Source organism: Peromyscus leucopus, chromosome 7 (assembly GCF_004664715.2).
Source record: "Peromyscus leucopus breed LL Stock chromosome 7, UCI_PerLeu_2.1, whole genome shotgun sequence".
Lineage (NCBI taxonomy): Eukaryota > Metazoa > Chordata > Mammalia > Rodentia > Cricetidae > Peromyscus > Peromyscus leucopus.
The window spans coordinates 67,076,261-67,098,467 of NC_051069.1; the positions used below are offsets into that span (position 1 = coordinate 67,076,261).

General features: G+C 45.1%; 1 protein-coding gene across 1 annotated transcript in view; it reads left to right on the forward strand.

Annotated features, from left to right (window-relative positions):
- Elovl5 (ELOVL fatty acid elongase 5) overlaps positions 1-22,207 on the forward strand; it is a 71,123-nt gene that overhangs the window by 33,335 nt on the left and 15,581 nt on the right. The window contains exons 2-3 of the mRNA XM_028859835.2: positions 12,344-12,409; positions 16,134-16,321. Of these exons, the coding sequence (XP_028715668.1) occupies positions 12,352-12,409; positions 16,134-16,321 (246 nt within the window). The 5' untranslated portion in view covers positions 12,344-12,351. The remainder of the gene's footprint in view (positions 1-12,343; positions 12,410-16,133; positions 16,322-22,207) is intronic.

Genomic DNA, 22,207 nt, shown 5'->3' on the forward strand with positions numbered 1-22,207 from the left:
TAATGGAATTCAGCTACTAGCACAAAAGCTTCTACTTGGAAAAGTCAAGGACTTCTCTAAAGGTCAAGCCATGGCTTAAGGAGTCTTGGTGATATTTTAGCTTTTGTATATATATTAGCTGGTTCCTAAAATGATTTTCTTGTGCGCTTCCAAGAACTCCTAACAGTGTATTTATCTAAAATGCCTATCAAGCATCCAAGGCCATATGAAACAACACCTGTCTCCTAGGTCAGGAGGATAGCTTTATTTCTTTTGCAGTTTAGGGTGAGACCCTCCTTTCTTATAGAACCTTACTAACAGACCCCTAACTTCTTACCTAACCACTTCTCGGAATGCAGACTGAGCACATAGATCCCTTTTTTGATACACTAACCAGTCATTAGCACTCAGGTGACCTCCTCTTTTACCACTCCCATACTGGGTTGTAAAAGAAAGCCTGGTGGTCACTGCCTGAGGAAAATTTTTACCTGCCTTTATGACCCCACAGAATTCAAGCCTAGTGACCTTGCTCAACCAGGGAACTGCTATTGCTTGGGTTTATAACTGGATTCCTGGGAGAGTTAGGTAGATAAGTATAGAGAGAAATCAGGCAAGAAAGGAGCTAGGCACGAGAACAGAACTGAAGCTGTGTATACAGGATGTTATCCCAGAGGAATTAAAGCAAGTGGACGATAGAGCTCGGTATGCTTAGATTCTATTTCCCGGAAATAGTCCTCGCTGTTAGCAGTTCTCACTCCTGAACCCCTGGGATGTATAATATTAAGACTGATCCCTCTAATTTTATACAAGAATAAAGGAAAATATTTAAGTGAGGCTTATACTTCAGAGGTTTAGTCCGTTATCGTCATGGCGGGAAGCATGGCGGCAGACATGAGACTGGAGAGGCAGCTGACTGTTCTACATCTGGGTCTGCAGGCGTCAGGAAGAGACTGCCACAGTGGCCCTGGCTGGAGCGTCTGAGACCTCAAAGGCTGCCCCAGTGACGCACTTCCTCCCACAAGGCCACCCCTCCCTGTAGTGCCACTCCCTATGGGCCTCTGTGGCCACTGTCACTTAACCCACCACAGGGAATTCCAGAGGTTTCCCTCTTGAAGAGCTTAGGCCTAAGTGGAACTGTGGACAGATGAACAGATGGTTTTATTTTAAGTAATAATCACATATTACAGATAAAACACCATTTTATCACTGATTGAAATACAGTGGAAATGGTGGTGGAATTGGAAAATGAGGCCAAGGGAGGATCATGGCCTCTTTTTCTCCTATCTAAGACTGCAATGTGCAGAGGTTTCTGAGGCCTCTATTACCACCCATCTTAGGGGAACACAAATGTTTTGGGGGGGGGGTGTTTATGTGTGTGTTGTAATGTGATACCATTTAAAATTACATTAATTCTCTATATTCTCTTAGAGGTCTGTATTCAAGCAATGTTGATAACTATCTTCATCATCTTAGTACATTCAAGTGCTCCTTTGGAAGGTTGTCTGGGTGTTCTAAGGGTGGTAGGCTGTAGAGCAAAAGACCCAGGGTCAGTGTCTTGAGTGCATGACCATTGGCAGCTCAGCACCTCCCTAGGTAAAATGCTTCTTGATTTGGGACAGTGAGGTCCAGATAAGTCCATAGCAACTCAGCAACCAACCCAGTCCACTCGCGTTTTCCCGTATGAGCGCATGGCTGATTGGTAGTTGTGGCTCACTGCTGTTTCCCAGCATCAAAGGGAGAGAATGTCACACTGCCTGTCACCAGGCCAGGAAAAGATTAAAATTGAAAACCCAGTTTCTCCTGAGGACTGTTTCCACACTATCACCATGTCAAAGAACTGGAGTCCTCTTGGCCGGAGAGATGGCCCTGGTGAAAGCATTTACTGTTCCTGAAGAGGCCCAGGGTTTAGTCCCCCGCACCTCAGGTGGCTTGCAGCTGCCTGCAGCCCTAGCTCTGATACCCTCTGACACCAGCATTCTGTGCACATGCACGTTAACTCATATCAGGTACACAAACATACAAAAGCAAACCCACCCAGAGTTTAATTAGGGAATTGAACTAATTAAAATAGTAAATTAGGGACCATCTGTATAGAAAACTAAGAAATTTATTATGCACTTACCATTTGCTGGTTGTGAGGAGTAAGAGGCAGGTCAGACACAGACTTACATATGCTCTGTACTAAGGATGAGATGGAACATGATCTGCATTCTTCCCAGAGAAATTCATGACCAGTATCCCCTCAGCGTTCCAGAGAAATCCACCTAGAGATTTCTTGCAGGTCCCATGATTCAAGTATCATCATTGCTTGTGATTACCATCTATAATAGGGAAGAGCAGAGCCCTGAGGTTAAGCACATTTCACTGCCCGTGACCTCGTAGGGAGTTCCAGTTTCGGGCCAAGTTCATAAACACCAGTGTACAGTCGATCAATGTTGAGTCTTTCTAACAATGGTGAGAATATACGTTTTTGCAGCACAGTGTGACTCACTGGGTCACACAAAGGTATAATTAGCCTTGTTTCACAGACTAGAGGACTAAGACACCAACAGATTGAGTAACCTTTCGTCTGTCACTCTGACTGCGAGGCAGCCACTTGAACCCTGGCTTTTTGTTTGTTTGTTTCATTTTTTTGAGACAGGGTTTCTCTGTAGCTTTGGAGCCGTTCCTGGAACTCGTTCTATAGACCAGGCTGGTCTTGAACCCAGAGAGATCCGCCTGCCTATGCCTCCCAAGCACTGGGATTAAAGGTGTGCGCCACCACTGCCCAGCTTGCTCGTTTTCTTGTGTCTGAGTTTCTTAGGTTATTTATATATTGCTTTTAAGGCCCAGAAAAGCACATCTCTGTCCTGAGTGGAAAAGAAGCTCCTTTTGATTTTGAAAGGGGCGTTCATGCATGAGTGCCTGTCTGCATTTTTAAAATTGTTTCATATCTTACAGAATGCTTTTGCTGAGCACATCGCTAAGAAGAAAGCAGAGTATTGAGGAAGGGCTCCCTGGGAAAATGCCTCTGTAACTAGCATTTTAGGAAGCTGTTGTTGTGGGTGGGTCTTCCTCCTTCTTTCCTTTGTAATACCAAGTGTATCTTTCCACCTCTGGTATCTTGCTTATGGACTCTCTTGCTCAGAACAAACTGGAAGAAAGAATGAATTAATCTAAGGTGGTACAGCGCTGTGTTTCCTAAGACCTAGCGTGAAATAAGCAGGTTCTGTGTAGACAGTGCTGAGTGCTGGATGAGTGGTCCAGACTGCAGAGCTACGGGAAGCTAGAGAGAATGCCTAATGAGGCGTGGAGGAAGGAGAAAGGGTCGGAAGTGAGAAGAAAGCAGAGGAGGAAGGAGGGCTGCAGATGGTCTCTAAGAACAGAACAACCGGGCAGGTGGTAAACCCCTGCACTTCCAGGGCTTTGAGGCTGAGGCAGGAGGATCCTGGCGTTTGAGGCCAGTTTGGGCTACATAGTGAGACCTTGTCTCAAAACAAACGAACAAACACCTCCAAACTACTACTACCACAGACCACAACAAAAAGCAAAGCCAGTGGAGTAACTATTAGTTTAGGAAAGTGTCCTCTAGCTGAGTTTAGAATAGTAAGTACCCCCACGCCTTCCTTTTTATGTGATGGTGTGTTCATGAGTCCTGGGGGTCAAGTACTTCAGGGCTTCCTGTATGCTAGCCAAGTACTCTGTCAATGCAGTGTGTCTCAGCCCCTAAAATAATTCCTTTTTTTTTTTTTTTTTAAATACTAACCGGCAGCAACAGAAATTGAAGATGGAGGCTTCCCATGTGAAACATCTCATCTTATTTTAGTGCAAAGAAGTACTGATTGTAGCAACATTTTAAACGTGATTTTCCCCCAAATTGTCCATTATATCCTAACAGTAGGGAGGCTTTCCCTTCTGGTCTGTGACCCCAATTTGAAGAACACATCCACGCCTTGCTCTTAGAGTTACTGATCTGAGACCCTGAGTGAGCTGTGCTGGTTTTCTTCATGTTTAGCAGAAAAAAGGATGTCACCAGGGTGGTAACGAGAGTTAGGGTCTTTGAGTGAGGGGAGAGCATATGGGATTTCTAGAGTAGACAAAGAATGTAGCTTTGTATATGTGGGAATGGTGACATGCAGTTGGACGAGGCAGGGAGCGAACATGGCAGGTAATGTTTTGTAGCCAAAATTTCACCCAACTTTATTATTTAAATGCCAGAATTTTTGAGGGATTTTGTTATTAGGTTATACTCATGTCCTAAAACTTGTTAGTACTTGTGTGTTTTTCCCCTTGGAGACTTGTGTAGTTAACATTTCAATTTTTTATTTTTTTTTTTTTATTTATTTATTTATTTATTTATTTATTTATTTATTTATTTATTTATTTTTTTGAGACAGGCCTTCCTATATAAAGTAGGCTGGCTGGCAACTCACAGAGCACCACCCATGCCCTGAGGCTGTGTTTTAACATTTCTTTAAAAGAAAAAAAATTGCTGCTTGTTCTCTGTGGGAGCTAATGTTCTCAGTATAGAACACCTCTAAAATTCAGGGGGATCATGTGTTGTGGCTGTGGCTGTGTGTGTGTGTGTGTGTGTGTGTGTGTGTGTGTGTGTGTTGGCAGCCAACATGAAAGAGTGTTCCATGTCTCCTGACCCTAAGTTGACCATTAAAAGGGATGGATGAGCCAGCGTGCGGGCTGTTAGGTACCAGCCTGCTACCTCTCAGGGCATAGGTTTGTTAGCTCGGCTTAGTTGGCTGTTTGTAGGTGAACTTTGACAGTTCAGAAAAATAAAACACAAGGTGATGCGGTTACATAGTAGACAGCTAAACTTCCCATGATACATTTTTAAGCCAAAAGGAATTTGACTGGCCTGATTTCACAGAAAGGAGACTGTCACCTGGCAGTATTATTACCTTTTGCAGCCAGATTTCCAGACTGTCGCTGGCATGGATGGGTCAGCAGGTGGCCTGGTTGTGGGTTTAGGGCATCAACTGTCTTTGCTGTGGTTTGTGTTCCAACTCTTGGATGTAGTTACATTAAGCCTTACCTGTCAGGCAGGTTGCCTTCACCCCAGGCCCTTCCTTTCCCTGCCTGGCACCTGTCTTTCTCTCTCTGACACGTAGACTCTTCCCGGGAGCGCTCACACAGGTCAGACTTGCTGCTGTTTCCATCTCAGCCCCACCGCCACACTCCTGTTGTCCTTCTTGGGAGCCCAGTGGGAAGCAGGCAGAGGGGACTGGTTCCCTGTAAAACCCGTTGGGGTGTCATTATTCAGTTTTTGAACGTGCTTCTGGTAACTCTGCTGTACGGTTCACCTGGGCTTACACTACATTCGAAGGGAGCTAGTGAGGAGATAGATGGAGGGTGGGTTTTCCACACCAGCAGAACTGGGGTTCTCTTTGGGCATGTGGTTTGCCCTCTTGGGTTCAGAGTTTACAGTATTTCATGCTGTGGTGCTTCTGATCTTTCCTTGAATTCAGGCCTAAGGATGCTGAACTCTAAGCCCTTCCTTGCCAAAAGTGATTTAAGTGGTGTGCTGGGCTCTTTTCTCCCATCATGCTCTCTTTCAGCTGCCCCTTTAAATACAGGGAGTGCCAGCCTCCGTCAGTTTTCTATAGTGGGATATTTAAAATGTAACACAACATTGTCTTGTGATTACCGAAAGTAGTCCAGAATTTTGTAGTGAGAAATGACTCAGCCGAGAGTGTCTACTGCAAAATGTACATATTAAAAAAAGGAATTCGGGGCTGGAGAGATGGCTCAGAGGTTAAGAGCACCGACTGTTCTTCCAGAGGTCCTGAGTTCAATTCCCAGCAACCACATGGTGGCTCACAACCATCTGTAATGAGACCTGGTGCCCTCTTCTGTGTACATAATAAATAAATAAATAAATTTTTCTTTTAAAAAAGGAATTCTTCGCCAGCACCTGGTGGGTGGCAGGTATACACCTATTTTCCTAGCACTTGGGAGACTGAGGCAGGAAGATCTCCAGTTTGAGGGCACCTTAGGCCTTTTTGTCTGTTACTGACAGAAAAGATTTCTTGAGATCTATTCTAACTTACCATCCCTCCCTCACTCTTTTTTTCTTTGTCCATGTGTTTTATGTGTGCTCTCGCACTCCTGAATAGCTTTGGGGGTTACTGTTATGGTTGGAATTTTAAAATGGATTCTGGTATACCTAGCTATGGCCTGCAGTTTCCATGAGGCCATCTGGGTTGAGTGGAGGGCAGAGACTCTCGGCTAACGAGGCTGTGACTTTGGTTTGGTGTCAGCAGGGTGTCGTTTCTGGGGATAGTAATCCATTCTTGTCATGTCCCCTCTTGTCGATTTGTGGGGAGCCAGGCAGAAAAATGAAAGGCCTACTGTTTGCTACACAGAGGATCAAAGCTCCTCCTCTAGAGGGTCCCGGTGCCTGGCTTGGTTCCTGCTAGCACAGTGGTACAGAGCAGCTGTGTTCCCACTTGGTCCAGCACAGTCAAGAAGTCATGTCACTGGGCCACACAGCTTGGAAGCTGGAAACCCCGGCAGATAGGCAGGCTGCAGACCCAGCAACATGATTGGACGTCGTCGCAAATTGGGTCATGGCAACAGCTAGGCCAAGTGTCGAGGGTCCTTCAGGGTCCTGTGCCTATACAAGGGTGTCAGGCCGCTATACAGGCCACTCAGCAGTGGGCCAGTCCAGCCTGGCAGTGAAGACCATTTTTACTGCTCCTGGCATAGCAGATGAGGCTTAGTGAGGGAGAGGAAACTGGACAGGGCCCCGTGCCGGCAGATGGCCTGCAGCCAGCGTGGGGACAGAGGTGGTGTGAGCAGCTAAGGATTGGCACCTCTCTACTTTTCCCAGTGTGCCATCTGCAAGGTGTGCCATGTGACTGCCCACTGTTGAGCCGGGCCGAGTGCACCCAAGCCTCTGAGCCACTGTGCTCCTCTGTAGTGAGCACAGTGCCCTTTCTCCTGATGGACACTGGCTCATACACCAAGGCCCCCTGTTGGTGCCAGCTTCTCAGGGCAGCCCTCTCTAACTCCGTTTTTGAAAATAAATCCTGTTCTGAGGTTCATTCCGTCCCTTTTCCCCCCCGCTTTAGTCTTCTTGTGAAAGTATATCATATTTCATGTATGTATCTGTCATTAATACAGTTGTTCCCCTTAGGCATCTGGGTCTGCTTCAAGACCTCCCCGGAATGCCAGAAGCCAGAGACTGTATGAAACCCTATACATACTTTATTCCCCCCCTTCTCTCCCTCTATCTTCCTCCCTCCTCCCCTCCCTTCCCCTCCCTCCTTCTCCTCTCTTCCACCCACATTGTAACAAACTTTGACCTTTTCACTTGAAGCACACCTTAAAGTGCATATTTTGACCTCTCCAAATTACCAGCCCCAGTATTCTCTAGGTCCATAATAAATACAGGCCGTTCGAACAGCCAGTCCGATAAATAGATGTGACTGAGTGCTGGCCCTATTGGTTAGCATGTAGTTGGTGGGGATGCCCTGGACCAAGCACTTTGTGCTCCAGATGGGATGGTGTGAACTGCTCTTCTTTCCTCAGAGTATTTTACAGTCAAAAACCAGGAATTATTTTTTCTATTTTCACCTTAATATTTTCAGACTGCAGTGATTGCAGGTCATTAAAACCATTTAGATTGCTGTTTGTTCATATTATTTCTTTCTCCCCCACCTTGAGTTCTGTTTCCTAAACTACCATAGCTCTTAGGGTTTTAAGACCTTCATGCCTAGCACCTGGTGTAGATAGTAAGTGTGGGTGTAAATGAAAAACATGAATGGCGTGGATTGGTGAGTTGTGAACAGAAGTATGGCATTTGGTGCCTTTGGTGATGTCTGTACCTTCTAAGAACAAACAGCCTCAGCTCTGAAGAGCATACGGACACACCCATATGGGAGTCATGGGTCCACCCCCTACCCCATAATCAGGGCCTGAGTCACAGGCCCACCTCCCCACGTCTCTTCATCACAGGACTACCAAACTGTTGTGTGAACTACCTCCCTCTTGACCATTTCCCATGTCTGTTCTTTCAAAGACTGTCTGGCTGCTTTTCCCCTATGTTCCTAAGTTTGGTGGGAAAAGTTCTGCAGATCTCAGGGAAGGGTCATGCAGTTGAGAAGAAAGGCGTCCTCAGAACAGATGTGGTACTCTGGCAGTCTCCTCCTGGGTGTGATTTGAAGAGCCCTGTGCATGCCAACTCCTGCAGGCCTCACAGCAGAGCAGGTTGGACAGATTATCCATTCCAGTGCTGACCTCAGTGTCTCCAAATACTAGAAACACGAGTCCTTTTGGTATCCCACTGCTGAATTCAGTACTCTTGGACTGGAATTTGACCTTACGTTTAATCAAGCTGCTTTTCTCTGGCCACGTTAGCCTAGATTCTCAAACTGAACTCTGTCCTAGGCTGTTGTCCTTGGAATAATGGGTCATTGAGCAGTTCCCGGAACTTATTTTCTTCCCAGTCCACTAATGGCTCTCTTGCCCTGTCCATTCCCCCACTTTCCAACACACACAACCAGTTAGCATTGTACCATTTAAAGCCTTTCTTCACCCTTGTCTCCAGCTTTCCTTTGGCCTCTGCTTAGGAAACCAGATCTTGCAGCCTTCTGTAAAGCCTCTTAACTAACAAGCAAAGAGAACGATTCTTGTACTGTACCCCCATGTCTCTCTGGGAACTGTTCCCGATGTTAGAAGCTGTTAGTTGAATTTTATTCCTCCAGCACAGCATTGAATGTGTGCATGCAGCTATCATGGAGGTGCATTCTAACATCTGCTGTCTTGAAGGCCTGGCTTTGGTTTGGGGTTCCTTACACCTTCTGGGCACATCTCGGTGATGCTTCTAAATGTTCATCCCTGTTTGCACACAGTTGGACACAGCAGGTGATATTTAGTGTTTTCGTTCAAAAGTCATGACTTGATTTAGATAATCTCTTGTTCTTTCAAGTTCCTCTCCTGAACTATTATGCATCCCCACACCACACCTTTCCCCCAGCGGTTTGGCAATACTTAGAAATGGTTTTGAAGGTTATCAGAAGAATTGGAGACTCAGTGATACTGTTTAGTGGACAGGGACCAGGGATGGGTTAATGATCCACCAGGTACTGGGCAGTAATCGTTTCCCTCAGAATGTCAGCGGTACCCAGAGCAGTACAGACATTTGTGGCTGACTGGTAGCAGACATAGGAGGGCTTCCTACCTGCCCCAACACTGCCTTAGAGGACTTACTTACACGTAGTAAATAGATGCTGTCTATAATCATCCAGTCGTTGAGGCAGTTACGTCACTGTTCCCTCACTTTACAGATAGGAGGTTAAACGACCCGCCTGCCACATACTGAGTAAGTAGGGAAATGGGTTTCAAGGCTTAGTTGCCTTTTAAAGCACCCAGCCCCGACCCACTCATTGGCCAACTTAAACTGTGCCTGTATCCTTTTAGTGTGACCCTTCATTAACTGAGTAAGAGTGCTCACCAGGTAGTAAATCTAGAGGTAAGATGCCTTGGGGGAAAGAGACTGTTCGGTAGTCATAGTCTTTGTTTCCGAACCAGTGGCCTATCACTGGGGATGGAGGTTGATGCTGTCAGTTTCTACCACAGGCTGAGGGTGCCAGTGCCTTCCCAAAGCAGGAGAGATGCTCGGACACAGCTCAGGAGCTGCTGCATTCCAGCATAGGTGGTTCTCCTAGCCCCCTTCGTATTCCAGCTGTATTGACGTAATTATAAATACTAGAGCTATCAGATATTTTCATGCATAAAGTTGTTTATCTGGAAACCAGCCAGAGAGTACACATACTTGAGTGTGGTGAGCCGAGAGCGGGAAGGAAGGCTGAATGATTAGCAGTTACTGAAACTGGCTTTGCTTTTGCCCTTGGAAGTTACGATGTTGTTGGTGTTTTCTTTTTTACACAGTATTTATTCTTTGCAAATGGCATGCATTGATAGAGTATATTTTGATTATATCTGTAAGTGGAGTTTTTCTGTCCCAACCACCTGCTCCCAAATAATTGAACAGAGGCTTAATACTACTTTTAAATGCTCGGCTGATAGCTCAGGCTTGCTACTAGCTAACACTTACACTTAAATTAACCCACCACACCTGACTTCAAATGTAAACTCTGAGAAGACTATTTGAGAAAAAGGAACACAAAATGTTACAAATCATGACTTACAACAGAGGGATATGAGAGAACCTGAAAGCCAGTAACTATTCCTAAGCCATTCATTTAGAAGGTACTTGCTTTTTGGTTTTTTGAGACAGGATTTCTCTGTGTAACAGTCATTGGCTGTCTTGGAACTTGCTTTGTAGATCAGGCTAGCCTTGAACTCACAGAGATCCATCTGCCTCTGCCTACTGAGTGCTGGGGTTAAAGGCATGTGCCACTACTACCGCCCAGCTCTTGTTGCTTGTTTTGAGACAGGATCTCAAACTTTGTAACCCTGGCTGACCTAGAACTATGTGTAGACCTGGCTGGCCTCAAACTCAGACTTCTGTTGCCTCAAAAGTGTGCACTTCCACACCCAGCATTAATCCAGAGTCTTAAGGATGAAGCACTGACTCACCGCTGTGATCAGTTTATTATTTTCTAGTGCTAAGTTGGCTTGGTCATTTGCCAATGGATTACAATCCAAACTTATAAAAATCTGTTTATCATGACTTTTTTTGTGCTCAAAGGGGAGCTGTTTCTGGAACAGTTTATTCAAGTACTACCACTGGCTTCCTTCTGTTTGGAGCCAGTGGACTGTGGTTAGAGGTTAAGGTGTTTAATATTTTTCCCCCTGTAGACATGAAGCATTTAAAATAATGACAAAGGTGACAAGTTGTTTTTTGTTTTTGCTTTTTTTTTTTTTCACTCTTTGGGAGCCTGACACCCAGCTCCCAAATAAATACATGGAGACTTATTCTTACTTACGAGTACCCGGCCTTAGCTTGGCTTGTTTCTAGCCAGCTTTCCTAACTTAAATTATCCAGTTTCTCTTTAACTACGTTTGCCTCTGGGCTTTTGCCTTTCTTTCTTTCTTCCCTCTCCCTCTCTTCCTTTCTTTCTCTCTCTCTTTCTTTTTTTTTTTCAAGACGGGGCTTCCCTGTGTAGTTTTGGTGCCTGTCATGGATCTCGCTCTGTAGCCCAGGCTGGCTTCGAACTCAAAGAGATCCACCTGGCTCTGCCTCCCGAGTGCTGGGATCAAAGGTGTGCGCCACTACCACCTGGTGCTTTTGCCTTTCTTTATTCTATATGTCTTTCTTTACTTCTTATTCTGTGGCTGGCTGGCTGGCTCTGGATGGCTGGCTCATGCCATCCTCCTCTCCTCCTTGATCCTTCTTCCTCTCCTATTTGTTCTCTCTGCCTGGAAGCCCCGCCTATCCTTTCTCTTGCCTTGATATTGGCTTTTCAGCTCTTTATTAGATCATCAGGTGTTTTAGGCAGGCAAAGTAACACAGCTTCACAGAGTGAAACAAATGCAGCATAAAAGAATGTGACACATTTTCACATCATTAAACAAATGGTCCACAGCATAAACAAATGTAACACATCTTAGACTAATATTCTACAACACAAGTTATTTTAAGGGGGAGAGGGTTGAACATGGGTTTTGGAGTGTCTATGACTGGGAGAGAGGAAGGGGACCAGCAAAAGGATGGCAGCTGTGAAGGTGTGTGTGTGTGTGTGTGTGTGTGTGTGTGTGTGTGTGTGTGTGTGTGAGAGAGAGAGAGAGAGAGAGAGAGAGAGAGAGAGAGGAGAGAGAGAGAATGCTATGGTAACAACACCGGGGGAAGGATGGGCTAGCAAGATGGCTCAGCAGGGAAAGGCACTTGCTGCCTAGTGTGACAACCTAAGTTTGAGCCCCATGGACCCACATGGCAGAAGGAGAGACCCAGTTCTGGAACTTGTCCTCTGCCTTCCATGTACATACCCCTACTCTCCCTTTAAATAAATACAGTAGGAATATTTTAAATTACATTGTATATGTTATATACAATGTATGTCATATACAATATTATGTATATATAGTAACAAGCAAGGACGCCGCCACTCCTCTCCTCTTGTCCTTGAGTGTGATTTCCCCATGGGGATGGATGTCTGCCACCTTTCAGTCCCGTTCATTCTTCACACCGAGGTTCAGCATCACAGGGATGGCTTTTATGGAACTGAGAAAAGAAAACTGAGACTTTGTTTTTGATGTGAGTTCACAGGATGCATCGTTCTGAGTTTCAAATTAGACCTGGCATATCAGTTGCATGGAGGAGTTAAGAGCAGTTTTGTTTTTGCGGGAGAAATTCAACTTTTCCCTTTGCACCTTTGAAAATGGCTTGTTCTTGTTCTTTTAGGAAAATGCATATAAGAAGTATTTTGAGTAGACACTAATCAATGTCTTCTTTTCTCTTTAATAGGTTTTAAAATGGAACATTTTGATGCATCACTCAGTACCTATTTCAAGGCATTACTGGGCCCCCGAGGTAAGGCAGTTTTTGGTTTTGTTCATCATCTAGGGCTTCCCTCCCATCTCTTTATGGCCTCTTATAAATATTGCATGAGGAGATCTTAGAAAATGTTTTCTGTGGTGAGATCAAAACTTTATCCCCAGTAACAAGGGGCCTTGCCAAGTTCTCTTGCAGTTGAATGCTTTCCCCTGGCTCCTGGGACAGACTCAGCTGCTGTGGCCTTCTCTCTGCTGGCTTCAGCTGCCATGCTTACAGCCCGGGATTAACGGTGGCTCACTTTCCTTAAATCTTGCCAGTGCATTCCAAATGCGTACTTAGCCTGACCATCAGACACTGTCTCCCTTGCAAAGTTTAAGGGCTTCTTTCCTCTGAAAAGCGGGTCCTGATGTATCACCCAGGCTGGCCTTGAACCCATGGGGATCCTCTTGCCTTAGCTACCCAAGTGCTGGACTGTGTGTGCGGCACTACCCAAATAGAAGTATGTGCTTATGGTACGAGGCATGAAACCCAAGGCTTCAATGTGGGCTGCATAGTGCTCTGTTGTTGAGCTATAGTGTAAATAAGCACATTCAGGATTTTTTCTCTCATTTTAAAAGTTTAATTTTTTTTAAAATTATGTTTATTTTAGCATATGGTAATGGTACAGAGTAATGGGCTTCATTTTGACATTTCCATGTCTACAGAATGGCATTGCTTTATATTCACTCCCTTGGTTACCCTCTCTTCTGTCCCCTCCCACATCTCTAATAGTGCTTTAAGGACTTGTTTATAGCTCATTACACTTCATGTCATACCCTTGAAATCCCTGGTTATACTGCTGTGGTAGTCTTCATTATCTCTTGGTATTTTTTAAGTAAATTAGCTCTGCGTGGCCTTTTAGTATTACCTGTAGTGTCTTTAGAGAAGAATTTTTTGAGGGGTTCACAGAGATGTATTAGACTTCCGTCACGGGGACAGAATCACTAAGAAAGTCATCTTACAGGAGGAAAGGTCATTTCGGTTCCTGGTTTCAGAAGTCCCAGTCCATCCTGGCCCTGTCATTCTGGGCGTGAGACAAAGCTGGCTGTCATTGTTGGAAGAGCATGGCAGAGGGTGTAAGGACAGACCCCAGGATAAGGTGTTCCCTCCAAGGGAAGCCTTACTGACCTAGACTCTCCGTCAGGCCCCACCTTCTACAGTTTTCAGGGGCTCTCAGTAGTCCAGTCAACAGTGAACCCAGAGATGGATTCATCCATTCGTGACATCAGGGACCTCACAGTCCAGTCGTTTCAGCCCAAAGCCCTAACCAGGAAGATGTTTGTGAACATCTTCTATCAGACAAAAGAGTCTCAGTTTCACTCATGATTTTTAAAGTGTAGAAGAAAACAGCCAAAGAATTTCATCTCTCAGTATGTCAAAGATGAAATGGTGTTTGATACCATCTGTGATAAGAATAAAGGTGTGTGGTTATACTTTTTGTACTCCAGCAAATAAAATTTGTCTGAAGATCAGAGAACATAACAAGCCACTAGAATAAACATAGAGGCCAGGCCGTGGTGGCACACACCTTTAATCCCAGTACTTGGGAGTCACACACCTTTAATCCGGGTGTACACCTTTGTGTAAACACTAGAAGGTTGAGACAGGAAGTGATATGGCTGGGCAGAGAAGGGAATATAAGGCAGGAGGAGACAGGAGTTTGGTACCCTTAAGGCTGAGGACTCAGGGTCATTCATTCTAAGGATTTGTAGAGGAATGGTGAGGTGAGAAGTGGCTGTGTTTTGTTCTCTCTGATCTTTCAGCATTTACCCCAATATCTGGCTCCGGGTTTTTATTATAGACCATTTAGGATTTGTGCCACAAGGTTGTGGGGAGTCTAACTTGGTACAACCTCTTTTCTTCTGTGGTAGTTAAAATACACATGACTAGTGACCCTGAGCTGATATCTACAGTGATTCTTGATCAGTTATGCAAAGATACATGAAGAATGCTCATTTCAGAATTGTCCATCCATTAGGAACAGGTTAAACGAGAGGGTGGTCAGTTTGAAGGAAAAACAAAAACAAAACAAAAAACGAGTTATGTTGGGAGTGGTGGCACAAGCCTGTAATCCTGCACTCAGGAAGCTGAAGCAAGAGGATCATGTGTTTGAGAGTAGCACATCTGTGTAACAAGTCCCAAGACATACCAAGCTGTACAGTGAGAGACAAAGAAAAAAACAGATGCATTTGCATCAGCTTGTGTCAAGACGGTGCCTTCTTGGCTATAAGAGACAGAAAATCCAACTTTTAGTTGTCTGATATAATAATAAAAATGATGATCTTGCTTTGCAAGGAAGAGTAACTACTGCGCTATTTCAAGGGTTCTCTGACAATAGCCAAGAGCCCTGTTCTTTATATTTATCCACTTTGTCATCCTCATCTGAGCAGCGTAGTCTTCAGGGTGGCTTCCTTTATGACGGCAGCCCCTCCAGGCTGTACATCCAACATAGGAAGAAGACATTTGTACATTGTATGAGTTGAAGAACAAAGAAGTCTTTTCACCTAAAAGCTTAGTGGTCACAACTGTTCCACATCTCCATTTCTGGACTGGCTACCACACAGAGCAGCGAGCTACCCTGATCAGCTGGACCCCGAGGAACCCTTTGTCTGGGGCTAGGGTTGGGACCAGCTGATATGGGTACCCCTGGAGGGAGGATGGGTACTTGCTGAAAATATACTATACAAAAGAGCAAGGTGCTGGACTGAACCTTTAAGTAAAAGAACATGAAAAAATTGTAGGTAATTACGTATATTCGTTGCGTTTATAATATATATGCACACAGAAGATGTTAGCTGCTTAAGTGGTAACTTACTTTTTCAATATAGACTGCTAAGGCCCAGAGCTGAGAACAAAAGGCGTTAGGAATGCCTGCCTTTGTAGCTACTTCCCTGAAGGACTTCTGAGAACTGACGGTTCTTAGAACTGACAGTACCATCCGCCACCACGCTGGTGGGGAGGATGTAAAGGCAGCATCTCTTTCTGAAGCCAAAGAAAGCAAGCCGTGAAGATGCTGGGAAGGCTCAGAGTGTCTCTGCAGAAGGCTGATGGGCACATAGTTCACCAAAGGGAGCGCGTGGTTTTTTGAACTGTGAGATCAAGGCAAAGAACTGAGGAGGGTGAGCGTGGCAGTCCAGCCAGAGGCCAGGGCTGTTGCTATCAGGTACCTGGACCTAGGTGAGAGGATAAGAGTGGGGTGTCCTCTTCTACACAGGTAGCCCCTTTGAGTTAGTGTGGGTCTCAAGTTCCTATAGTGCTCTAAATCTCTTAAATAGTCCCTGTCTGATCATAGCCCACCCAATAGCATTTCATTATTTTTACTCATTGGCCCTCTGCTGCTGGCCTTCTAGTCAGGCAGTGTCCCTAACCTGGCTACAGGGCACACAGGTTGTGCCTGCACATGCTAGGCACATGCTGGGCACTCACTGAGCCATTTCATGACTCCATGTTAATTCAATAAACATAATAAACTTGGTGGGTAATTTAGCTCTAATTTTCTTTCGGGATTTTGGAAAGCACGTTTTTACTATTTTACGTAGCAGAAACACAAGTAATCAATTATTCTCAACCTGTATCAAAACGCTGTGCTCTGTTTGATGTGTATCCGTATGTATTCTGCTTTGTACAGATTTAATGCAACATTAGTGTCAGGTGGATTGGGAGTGGGTTTTCTTATGCGTATCTTCCTAATCACTGCACATTTTCTTCTGGTGTTTTTCAGATACCAGAGTGAAAGGATGGTTTCTTCTGGACAATTACATACCCACATTTGTCTGCTCTGTCATCTATTTACTGATTGTGTGGCTGGGGCCAAAGTATATGAAGAATAAGCAACCGTTCTCTTGCCGGGGAATCCTAGTGGTGTATAACCTTGGACTCACCTTGCTGTCTCTATATATGTTCTGTGAGGTAGGTCAATGTCTGGCGAGGGCTTCCTTCCACTGCTCTCTCTGCTGGGGCTACTGTCCTGAGTTGTGTCCCTAAGTGAGGAAAGGCACCTGCCCCACTCGAGGAGAGCTGGGCAGCTAGCCTAGTAATGCATTTTGAGTAGGTTTTAAAATTGATCTTTAAAAAAACAAAACAGCTGTTTGTACAGATGTCTCCTAGACGACCTAAAGTAGAAGACTTTGTTATCGATTCTTTTGTTACTCGTGTTTCATGTGACATTGAAACTAAACAAAGTATCTTAAAAAACATTCATATGCATGCAAAGTACAGGTTGGAAAATGAACAAAATGTGAAAAGCAGATCTGCGCACATTTTATTATTTATTAATAGATGCTCCTTTCTGATGTGGAGGGAGGCGGAGGAGGAAGGAAGTGGGTGGTACATTGGTAAATTCTGTGGCAATCAGCCTTTGTTCTGATCTGGTAACTTGTCAGGTCTCACAAGTTTTGTTTTTAAAGTTTTGCTGTGCATATTCATTGTACCTGGCCCCGTGTTAAGACGAGGATACTTTTACACAAGTGTACACTGTGTATAAGCTGATTTTAAAAGCTGAGGCACATGAATGGTAAGATCCTCATTTAGAATTTTAGTGGGCTGTGTGAATTCAGGCCCAATACTTTTACATGACTAGAACGTTCAGATTAGGTATTTTTGCTTCAAAGGCAAATAATATGAATCAACATTTCAGTTTTCCCTATTTTGCAAGGGGTAGTAACGCCAGGAAGGAAGGGGAAAGTTGTCCACTGTTGATAAGCACAGTTTGCGTCTTTGAGAAGGACTGTATTTTCCAGGCTCACATTAACCTCTTGCTAAACCCCCTTGGACAGAGAATTGATATCTACACACGGAATGGACACTTGCAGCTATTCTTATTGTGGCTTTAATTCTCCAGGGGGTAGTAGAGAAGAGGAAGGGGGAGGGGGAGGGAAGAATTGCAGTGGTGACTTCCTGGCTCACACTGAGCTAGTAGAAGCTCCTGGGACCGTTGGAAGGGCTGCAGCGGGAAGAGATGCAGCGGGAAGGGCTGCTCGTCCCCTCATGTGTGCATCCCTCTGCCAAGGTGTGACTGGGCGAGAGCAGCACTAGCATCGCTTTTATGTTTAACACTCAGGAATGCCTGTGTGCGCGCGCATGCATGCGTGCGCACCTTTTTCTGGCCCATTCTAGAATGAAGGCAGTTTAGCCTCCAGGATGACAGGACGGAGATTGCAGGCCCAGAGGCAGGGCAGTACACGGGCATGACTCCTGGCCCAGTCCAGTGCCGGGCCCTGCTCTCCGTGCTGGAAGGACAGATTGCAGCAGCCGTCAGGTTCCAGAGCAGACTTGTCTCTCACATCTTTGAAAGGTGACAGAGCCGTTTCTTTAAGGAAGCTTCTATAGATTTTAATAGTGTGCGTAGTATGTTCTAGAAGGAAATAAGGTGATTGAATTTGAGAAGCCCTAAGTGTTTGCCTTACATGATGTTTCACTTTTCACAAGTCCCAACGACATAACTATTATGTAATTTAGCGTCCTATACAGATATCTCTGAAGTAGAGAAGAAAATTGCTATATAAACGACGGTTTGTGCATCTGATTAGGGGCTTCTGGACAGCCTGTAATCAAAAGCACAGTTTTTCCTCTGGCACTGGTGAGCGTGAGGGAGTTTTGTGAGGACCATTTAGCCCCATGTATAGAGAAGAGATGTAAGAAATAGACAGAGGGAAATCCCACCCTCAACCCCTAAGCTTACAGGACATAAAGGGTAACACACGACAGGCAGCTGTTACTTGTATTAAATCAGGTTTGTGAATTTATATTCTAGTCACTTATGCCTGAGTGATAAACCCTGTTGCTCCAACGTGATCATCATGTGTGATTGCTGTTGTTTGATTCTTCCATAGGCTCATCAGTGATTCGACTGTAGTGTGTCCCTTGTCAAGTCTGGCACTTCATTTCAATTTAGGTTTTTTTCTGGAACTAGCGTTTGTATTCCATTGACTAACAAGACACATACGGCAGCCCTGAAGCCTTGGCTGCTAAGCTGAGGGGATCCTGAAGCCTGTGGGGTGCCGTGCATGCATAACCATCTTCAATTACCTTCTTGCTTATTGACATTTGAGGCTGTAAAGAATTTTTAAAGCAAATATGTAGTCGTGGATATTTTTGTTTATTGATTACCAATCTGCCTTGAGAAGTTCTGGGTCAGTACAAGGAGAAATAATGGCTGCAGGGAAAGGAAGGCCATCCCTCACCTGTGTTTTCCCCCCTTACACCTCCCCATATTCAGACCAGGGATGTTGCCATTCACAGTCAGGGTGGGCCTTCCCACAGTGAACCTCTCCATAAACACACCCAAAAGTATGCCTCAGTAGTGCCCTAGACAGTTCCTAATCCAATCAAGCTGATGTTTAGAATTTACCAGCATGGGGTTCTCACCGTGAACACTGACGTGGATAATTGACACACGGTGGCACATCTACTCAGCTGAAATACACTCTCAGGGGGCAGGGAGCACACGGACTCTGTGTGCCTCGGTAAGAGCCGTTCCTCAATGCTCAGTAACTAAGGCCCTCCTTTCCCTGCTCCCAGAGTGGAACAAGCCACTCTGACCACCGTGAGGGAATGCATACTCTGAACTGAACCAGAATAAACGCTTCCTCCCTCAAGCTGCCTTTCGTAAGGTAAAAGGAGCCAATACAAAACCCCCTGCCTTCATGATAGCCTGTTTCTGCACCAGCTGGACCTGCATTTCCCTGTCAGCCCGGCAGCAAGCTACATCGCAGTGACTTCTGCTCCTTTGTTCCAGTGTGACACAAGGTGTCCCTCTCAGGCAGCCGCTCTGTTCTGACATGAAGCTGTTCTGATGTGTCTGCTCTTTTCCCATTATGCCTCTGACCTCTGTGGCCCTGCACGGAGTGGATCTAATTGTGTGGTCTGATGGAGTCTGAAAGGGCACGTTCATCTTGCTCAGCCTGTGCCTCACACACTGATCAGGACTCGGCAGCCGCTGTCAGGAAGCCAGGGTCCAGCTGTACAGCCTTTGCCTTTGGTCGCCGCAGGGGTGCTTCTCTTCCAGAAGACACGCTCCAGGCTCCCCTAGGCTGTCCTGCCCAGCTCTGCCTGAACCCCACCGGCACTAGCTCTTGGGCTCTTCTCCCTGCCCCCCAGTCTCTTCAGTATCTCTGCTCCCAACTGAAGTGTTTTCATGGTACACCCATCAACATCTCATTCCATCCCAGCCCAGACCCACAGACAACCTGTGAGTTCCCGCTACATCTCTTCATTGTTGTTTTGGTTGTTTACACCACAAAAAAGTAGCCTTGTATAGATAGGAACAGGGAAAAGTCAGATACGAGAACCACATTTTTATACTATTTAACAGTCAGTTATAAATTACAGGTTACAAACAATTACTTTTTGAGTATGCCTTTTTCTCTAGTAGCTATATGTAGAACTGTATGAAAAAATGTGATCAAATGATCTTTCCAACATCAGAACATTTAAAATTTTGTTTAAAAAAAATTATTCCTGAGAAGACAGACCTGGTTTAACATACCAAGCTTATTCCTTATTCCCCTCCCCAGTGCTGGGCTTACATCCATATGCTGCTATTCCTGGGTTTCCCAGGGGTTCTAGGGTTCCCAACTCAGGTTCTCATGCTTGCCCGGCAAGTACTTTACCAACAGAGCCGTTTCCTTATCCCCAAATCAGCTTTTTTAAAGAACCGATACTGGGCGTGGTGGCACATGCTGGAGGATCAGATCAAAGCCACCCTTGGCTACATAGTGTGAGGCTAGCCTGCCACACATGAAACTCTGTCTCGAAACAAAACTTCTTAAAAGTACCCTCTAGCCACCTCTCTGAGGTCATGCTTCTGAAGTCATGGTTTAGCCTATGCTAATTTTTTTTTAACTTTAAAACAGAAGTGTTTGTTGAATGTCCCAGATAAGCGTCCCATATTAGCATCGTTGGGTTGTGTGAGATGTCTTCCCCTGACTGTCTGAAAGATGATGGAAGAACTTGAATACAGACTTCCAAAGAACAACTAGGGGGTAGGGCAAACCAGCTTAACCTTCCTGGTTAAGAGTTAGAGTTGGGTGTGTTTTGTGTGGATGTGTGTTCAACCTGGGTGGTTTCTGCCTTTGTTCAGGTTGCCAGGAGCTCAGACTGCCTTTTCTTTGAACCAGGCTTTGAAAGTCATGGTGCTTTATTGGAGAGGTAGAGGATGCAGTGTTTGGGTTGGGTACTGTGCTGGAGCCTCCCGGTCTGTAATTGGAAGCTGTTAAATACCTCCCTAGGCACCTCTGGCTCTGCCTTGCTTGGGACTCTGATGTGGCCTGGGAGCAGTTGCTTTGGAAGTATTATATTCCAAACTCTCTTTTTCTTTTGGTTCAGGCTTTCCTAAAATAGATAACATTATTGTGGGAAAAACGGAATTTGAAGGACATGTTTTGTTTCCCAGAATACTTTGAAAAGGGTTTTTGCTCTTGCCTTCTTTGAGGGTGTAGAGAAGTTGACTCAACTGGAGAGACCAGTGTCTGTAAGAAAGCTCTGCTAGGTGTGCCTAGCGTTTTGATATTGTGACAAGACATTGTTGCCTATGAAGTTCACACCATGAAATCATCAACCCCTCCCTAACATGCAAAAAAAGTCTGAATGTTCTAATTATGTTTATGGTTTTATGTTGGGGTCTATTCATAGCTATCCCTGGGGTGCACAGTTGTAGGTTGGATATTGCTGGATTGTTGCCCAAAATTGGTGACCCTTTGTTCCCTTACAACTGAAGTTCCTTGTTCAGAAAAACTCGCCCGAGGGATTGTAAGGGAATAGTACTTGCCCCTCAGTCTGTCTGAAGCTCTTCTGAGAGGAAAGGGAGGATGTAGTCCAAGCACCTCCTCCCTCCTCACCCACACAGGGAGGAAGGGAGAGAGGGAATGCCTTTGTCAGAGAGGAAGCCTTGGACCTGATTCTCCAGACTCCTCAGACCTAACTTTGCTACAAAGTAATGAAGTAGTATACGGGAAGGCCAAGGCTGCTCTTTCTTTTTTTCTCTCTTCCTCTCTGTCTGTCTGTCTCAGTCTCTGTCTCTGTCTCTGTCTCTGTCTCTGTCTCTCTCTTTTGAGATAAAGTCTATGTACATCAGGCTGGCCTAGAACAGAGATTCTCCTGCCTCTGTCTCCCCAGTGCTGGGATTAAAGATGTGTACCACCATGCCCACCTTACCAGTTCCTGACTGAAGCAGGGCTTTGCAAAGCAAGACTAAATGAAGTAGGTTGGCTGAAGGAGAGTTTTAACCTATAAAGGACACTGGCAAGGGCTCCTGTTTCCACCCTGATTGTAGATTCTCAAGTACCGGAAGCAGAAATACCATACATTTGGCTGGAATCATATCAGACTTATGTGGTACCTACCAAAGGCTGTGCACCAGACTTCCTCATTTAACCTTCGGTCTCCATATTCCTGTTCTTTTTTTATTGTATATAAACAGTTAAAAAAAAAAGACCTCCAGCATAAAGAAGTCAGGGCTAGTACTGAGAAGATGCCAGGCATACTTGCTTCAGGTTGGCCTGTTTGCTCTGTGCTAGAGATTTGTCAAGTGTGCAGGAGCGGTCCTCATGGGTAAACAAGGGTGGTGCCTTCAGCTGTGTTCGTGGTCATAGAAGGAAAAACACTTCTGAAGAGCCTGGGTGTGAAAGTATCCTCACAGGCTTCCTTGTGCTCTGGACATGAGATTGCAGATTGAAAGCTACCTGCTGCTGTGACTCCATTCATAATAGTGTCCAAAGTGGCCCAATATGCTGTTGGGGAAATGGGTGCCTTTGAATTCAGAATGGCTTCTGATGACTTACAAATCAGATCTCTGCT